Source organism: Pseudophryne corroboree, chromosome 6 (assembly GCF_028390025.1).
Source record: "Pseudophryne corroboree isolate aPseCor3 chromosome 6, aPseCor3.hap2, whole genome shotgun sequence".
Taxonomy (NCBI): Eukaryota; Metazoa; Chordata; class Amphibia; order Anura; family Myobatrachidae; genus Pseudophryne; species Pseudophryne corroboree.
Window position 1 is genome coordinate 251,570,848 of NC_086449.1, and position 6,850 is coordinate 251,577,697.

General features: G+C 44.1%; 1 protein-coding gene across 1 annotated transcript in view; it reads right to left on the bottom strand.

Moving 5' to 3' along the window:
* LOC134935163 (peptidyl-prolyl cis-trans isomerase FKBP8-like) overlaps window positions 1-4,687 on the bottom strand; it is a 158,752-nt gene extending 154,065 nt beyond the window's left edge. Inside the window, exon 1 of the mRNA XM_063930397.1 lies at window positions 4,438-4,687. Coding sequence (XP_063786467.1) covers window positions 4,438-4,665 — 228 coding nt within the window. The 5' untranslated portion in view covers window positions 4,666-4,687. The remainder of the gene's footprint in view (window positions 1-4,437) is intronic.
* Window positions 4,688-6,850: the final 2,163 nt, after the last annotated feature.

Below are 6,850 nucleotides of genomic sequence, written 5' to 3' on the forward strand. Positions count from 1 at the left end.
TCGAACCACTAGTCATGAGCATATGACACATTGGCAAGTTTACGTTTCTCCTCAGACCATTTAAAGAGAGGGGGGGCACTAAATTTAGGCGCAGTATAACTTTTATAGCAGCTATAAGGGGAAATAATTCAGTTAATCCCTGTATTATTATAGCGCTCTGGTGTGTGCTGGCATACTCTCTCTCTGTCTCCCCAAAGGGCTTTGTGGGGTCCTGTCCTCTGTCAGAGCATTCCCGGTGTGTGTGCGGTGTGTCAGTACGGCTGTGTCGACATGTTTGATGAGGAGGCTTATGTGGAGGCGGAGCAGATGCCTATAAATGTAATGTCACCCCCTGCGGGGCCGACACCTGAGTGGATGGTTATGTGGAAGGAATTACGTGACAGTGTCGACTCCTTACATAAAAGGTTTGACGACATACCGAATATGGGACAGCCGGCTTCTCAACCTGTGCCTGCCCAGGCGTCTCAAAAGCCATCAGGGGCTCTAAAACGCCCGCTACCTCAGATGGCAGACACAGATGTCGACACGGATACTGACTCCAGTGTCGACGACGATGAGACTAATGTAACTTCCAATAGGGATAGGGATAAAGGATATTGCAAACACGTCACAAAATGTTGTGACTTTGGGGGTAATTCTGAGTTGATCGCAGCAGGAACTTTGTTAGCAGTTGGGCAAAACCATGTGCACTGCAGGGGAGGCAGATATATGTGCAGAGAGAGTTAAATTTGGGTGGGGTGTATTCAAACTGAAATCTAAATTGCAGTGTAAAAATAAAGCAGACAGTGTTTACCCTGCACAGAAACAAAATTACCCAGCCAACTCTAACTCTCTCTGCACATGTTATATCTGCCACCCCTGCAGTGCTCATGGTTTTGCCCATTTGCTAACAAACTTGCTGCTGCGATCAACTCAGAATTACCCCCTTTGTTCACAAAATACTACTATTCTTTATATACTGTACAATATTGTATTTGGGGTCTGCTGGAGATGTTTAATTGGGGTTGGGTACAGAATGCCGCCAGTCAGAATGCAGACAGCGGCATCCCGACCACAATACTGACATTTTGAATGAAATAAATTAAACTTACATCTTACCCTAACTCTCCTTCCCCGCAGCCTGTCCCTAACCCTCCCCAGCATACTAACATTCAGGTTGCCGGCTGTCGGGATTCCGCCACCATATTATGAACGCCAACATCCCATCCGCTGTGATGCCAACTACATCCCTTTAATTGTATGTGTATACATACATACATACATACATACATATATATATATATATAATATATCCTCAGACATACATATATTTGTATGCTCCTTATTGTGTTCCATCCCCCCATCTGTAAGTTCATTACTAACCCACATACAGAGACATCCTTCAGTTTTTTGCTAGATGAATTCGGTGGTGCCCTCCAGTGTCCGGCGCCCCTAGGCAGCCGCCTAAAGCTGCCTAATGGTAGAGCCGGCCCTGAGGGTAGTGATGGAGCACTTAGAGTCTCTGGGATGTCCCTGCTTAAAGTCAGAGATGTAATCAGTAAGCAGAAACCACTTGTTTCTTTCATTAAAGGCAGATGCCACTGACCACCACTATATGTCCTTCCAAAGTTTATATTCCATGCATTTTCCTCCCCATATGTGATCCTGGTGTTATTAAAAATAAAAAGATTATCATTCCATTCATTCACTGAAAGTGAGGGAACTTCATTTGTAGTACGACACTAAACCACATTATAACATTTTAAATGATTCTTTCCCCAAGTAGTGCAAAAGGAATAATCAGCAGAATTCAACTCTCAAATCTGTTTGAATGATGCTGAGTAATTCTACATGCTGTATGATATTGAGATTGGACAAGTGTGATGCTGTCATAGATACAGTAACAGTAAGTGTGGCTGCAATTTCTAACCATATTCAAGAATGTGAGCACTATTTGAAGTGGAAGGGGATAGCGCAATCTGTAACCAATCAAATCATTGAAATGTCCACAACACTGCAAAGTATTTCATGAGATGAGTTAGGTTATCTTGCCCACTTGTGGATACCAGGCTGCATGTGACAAAGATAAATTATGGAGTACTACTACTTTTATTTTTTAATACACCGTGAACATGTTTGATATTACTATACCAGTGGTTGAAATGCTTATCCTGCTGTATTTTTTCACACTGTTGTAAATTCTGCAGTGATTGTAATAAAAAGTTTTGAGTGACAGGCAACACTGGGGTGGGCAAATGGCATCCACCCTAATAATTGAGGGAGATGCAATGGTTAATGTTGTATCACAATAAAATAGGTGAGCACGCACTGGGCATTACTGTACGTGGGTGATGTGCACAAAGCATCAGCACTGGTTACCAAGGGAGACAAGAGATGTGTAGGTTTTAATGGAGAGACTGAGAATTATCAGAGCTGGACACTGAGAAAAAACAAACATTTTAAGGGGCTGCTTGTGGGAAAAGTCTTTTTTCTCTTGGTGGATACTATATTTATCATACATGTTTTTGTGTTAGTCTTACGGAATTATTGAGCTGTGCGGCTGATTCTGATCTTTGTACAGGCTGCAATGGTAATGCTCTTTTTGTATTTAGAACAAACCTTTTACTTCTGCCTTTAATTATAAATTTGAAAGTCCTCATTAACAATGCACAATTGAGGTTAATTCTGCATATACAGCTAAGGTTTTACCTAGAACTAAAGTGGTAAAGTCACATCCCTGTTGTTCACTAGCTTTTAAACAAGTCTGTTGGTTCTCACTGGGCAGCACCAATCCTCACCAAAATCTCTAGTGCATATAGCTGTATTGAGGGTACCGAGGGAAGCCCTGGTGTGTAGTAAGGATTGCTGATACCCAGAGAAGCCCCTGCTTTGTTCTTTATGGTACCCACTCCAGTAACATTGATATAAGACCATAGACAATATATATTAGTTTGAAAAGGAATTATTGTACAAATGCGCTGCCTATTATGTGAATGCAGCCCACTAATAAACAAGGAACCTTCACACAAAATTCCAAGAATAAATCACAAAAAAGAACAGACGTTAAAAGTAGGCGCAAACACTAAAATTGAGTCCTTACATAAGTATCCTTATGGCCGGACAGGAGTAGAATCTTGGATTGGTGTATATTTCGTGTTCTTGTATCCCTTGTCCACACAACCTCGATAATATGGAATGCTTCTTTTTCTCAATAAAGAAGGAGAGGTCATAGTGCAGATCATTTTTTTACAGGGATAACATATTTATTTTACACAGAACACTTACAAACATCATAAAACAATGAGCATATAACCACTGCTAGTGGGGAAGAACTGAAATGCGGTATCTTCTAGTTACCCTCCCAAGATGGCACTAGGGAAAGCACCGGAGGTTCCGGACACCACAGCGGTACCAGGGAAGTCGAAGTACCAGGATCAGTCAGCCCACGGTCAGGTGGTACGAATTGATCTCTGGACCGTGGGCTGACTGATCCTGGTACTTCGACTTCCCTGGTACCGCTGTGGTGTCCGGAACCTCCGGTGCTTTCCCTAGTGCCATCTTGGGAGGGTAACTAGAAGATACCGCATTTCAGTTCTTCCCCACTAGCAGTGGTTATATGCTCATTGTTTTATGATGTTTGTAAGTGTTCTGTGTAAAATAAATATGTTATCCCTGTAAAAAAATGATCTGCACTATGACCTCTCCTTCTTTATTGAGAAAAAGAAGCATTCCATATTATTGAGGTTGTGTGGACAAGGGATACAAGAACACGAAATATACACCAATCCAAGATTCTACTCCTGTCCGGCCATAAGGATACTTATGTAAGGACTCAATTTTAGTGTTTGCGCCTACTTTTAACGTCTGTTCTTTTTTGTAATATATATTAGTGAAAAATTAAAGCTCCGCTCTCCATAAAATGTCTAACTGACAGTTGTATTTTTATTTTAGTTATAAAATAGTGTGCTTGGGCAGTTTGACGGTGGGGCTAGTAAAATTCAAACATGTGATCTTGCAAAGCCCAATTTTTAAATCAGGACTGTCAGGAGGTACAGGGTATGTTAAGTTAAATTAAATTAGGAAAAAACAATATGGTAAAATGAACCCTTAACAGAATACTTAATGAAACTTAACAACTGTAAGATGCATTGTCACCATAACTCTTGTGAGAATCTGACAAACAGGACCAACCTGGGTTTTGGCCTTGGTTTTCTCCTCATGCAAACTACTATCACCACTAAATACCCCACTGTGGCTGGTCTCCCACTTCTGACAGCACTTTGAGGAGAGAACTGTCAGAGCAGATAAGGAAGGCACATGTCTTTGCTATTCATGCCGTTAGGAAATTTATGTGCAGAGAGCATGCCATTATAAGACAGGGAACTACCACAGAGAAAGCTGCCCTATGGAATGCTGTTGTGCGGACGTGGGACCAGCATCAGTATCATAAACACTCACCAGTGTCACTTCAGGTGGGGCAGGGGGTCCGTCGGGTCCTCTGATAGGAGGGTTCAGGCGTCTGGCAAGCTGTAATGATCCCCTGCAGGGTTCCCGGGGACTCCAGTGTTTGCTATGCATACTAGTTTCCAAACTGCAGCATCTCAGGATGATTACACAGGTGCACAGAAGACTGATTGCAGCAATGTTCTCAGACCAGTTGTGTGCCTGAGGTTTATTCAAGCTCATGTGTGCAGTCTGATATTTTCTGGCATTGCTGCATTCCATGTTTTCTAGATGATCTCCACTTCACCAACCTAAGTCTCAGTCCAGCCTGCCAGTTACCCTGCAGCCAATCACAGCCCAGCAGGGGGTTTAAAGAAAGTCCAGCTGCAGTAATCTGGGCCTGTGCAAATAGTTACATAGTGTGTCAAGTGATCCTGTTTCGCTTCTTCCTTGTGGTACTATCAGGCCCAGCATATCCTCAGCCGGTAACAAGTCTGGTCCTGCAAAACCTCAGCCAGTAACCAGTCCGGTCCTGCATATTCTCATATGGTAATAAGTAATAACCAGTCCAGTTCAGTTGTATTCCTTAGCCAGTAGCCAGTCCGGTCCAGCAGCATCTCTTCAGCTGGTAGCCAGTCCGGTCCAACAGCGTATTTTTAGCTGGTAGCCAGTCCAGTAACAAAAAATGAGAAAAGAAGACTCTTGTTTGGCGCACTCTTCATTGTATTAATGAGAAATAATAATAATAGGTAATGTGGAACGTCTTTCTTTGTAACATACAGCTGCATAGGAAGAGGTAAGGTTGCCAATTACGATCAACTCATTCTGACATAAACACTGGATCACCACTTTACTCTTTTCTCTCTAATTGGAAACCTTGCCTCTTCCTATGCAGCTGTATGTAACAAAGGAGGAGGGAGATTATGAATATTTGAGATATGCAGTACTGCATTTGTTGAAAACTGCATCTGTGGTACTCCTAGTCCAGTGTATGGGCTTTCCCTCATATTGCTTGATCTATTCAGGTCTTATTCATACAAACTAATTTTGTACTGCTCAAAAGAAGATGGAGGTAGTACTGCCGGTGTCTACATTGCTGTTGTGAATTATGATATGTATTGATGGATCAAAACATACTTTGTTTCTCTTACGTCCTAGAGGATGCTGGGGACTCCGTAAGGACCATGGGGTATAGACGGGCTCCGCAGGAGATAGGGCACCTAAAAGAACTTTGACTATGGGTGTGCACTGGCTCCTCCCTCTATGCTCCTCCTCCAGACCTCAGTTAGATTCTGTGCCCAGAGGAGAAAGGGTACAAAGCAGTGAGCTCTCAAGAGTTTTCTGTTTTAAAGAATTTTGTTAGGTTTTTTATTTTCAGGGAGTCCTGTTGGCAACAGGGTCTCTGCATCGTGGGACTGAGGAGAGAGAAGCAGAGCTGGCTTGTAAGGTTGAGCACTGCTTCTAGGCTACTGGACACCATTAGCTCCAGAGGGAGTCGGAACACAGGCCTCCCCTGGGGTTCGTCCCGAAGCCGCGCCGCCATCCTCCTCACAGATGCCGAAGATAGAAGCCGGGTGAGTATTGAGGAAAAGACTTCAGGCGGCAGAAGACATCAGATCTTCATGAGGTAAGCGCGCAGCCGTAAGCTGCGTGCCATTGCTCCCAGTCACACACACACAAGAGGCACTGTAGGGTGCAGGGGGGGGGGGCGCCCTGGGCAGCAATAAACCTCAATTTGGGCATAAATATGTTGGATTAGGCTGTGGGACAGTAAATCCACGGACCCCCGCCATTTTCTTACAATATCATGAGGGGACCGAAGCCCGCCGTTGGGTGGGCGGGGCTTGGTCCTCGGCACTAACCAGCGCCATTTTCTCCACAGATGCTGCATGATAAAACGCTGGCTCCCTGTTCTCTCCCCTGCTGAGCTTCACAGGCTGGAAAAAAGAGGAGGGGGGCACATGGCGACGCAGTGAGTGGAGATTAACATTATAAATATATAAAAGCGCTATCTGGTCATATATTCCAGTGTTTGGGCGCTGGGTGTGTGCTGGCATTCTCTGTCTCCCCTAAGGGCCTGGTTGGGGTTTTGTCCCCTTATAGGTAACTCACTGTGTGTGTGGGGTGTCGGTAAGTGTGTGTCGACATGTCTGAAGCGGAAGGCTTCTCCAAGGAGGAGGTGGAGCAAATGAGTGGTGTGTCCCCGTCGCTGGTGCTCAGGATTGGATGAGCATGTGGCATAGGTTAAATGCAAGTGTGACATCTTTACATGAGAGGCTTGATAAGGCTGAATTAAGGGGAACATCAGGGGGTCAATCCTCGGATTGGATCGATTCACAGGGCCCGTCGGGGTCTCAAACGTCCCTTAACACAAGACACTACTACCGACACGGACTCTGATTCCAGTGTCGACTATGACGAAGTAAAA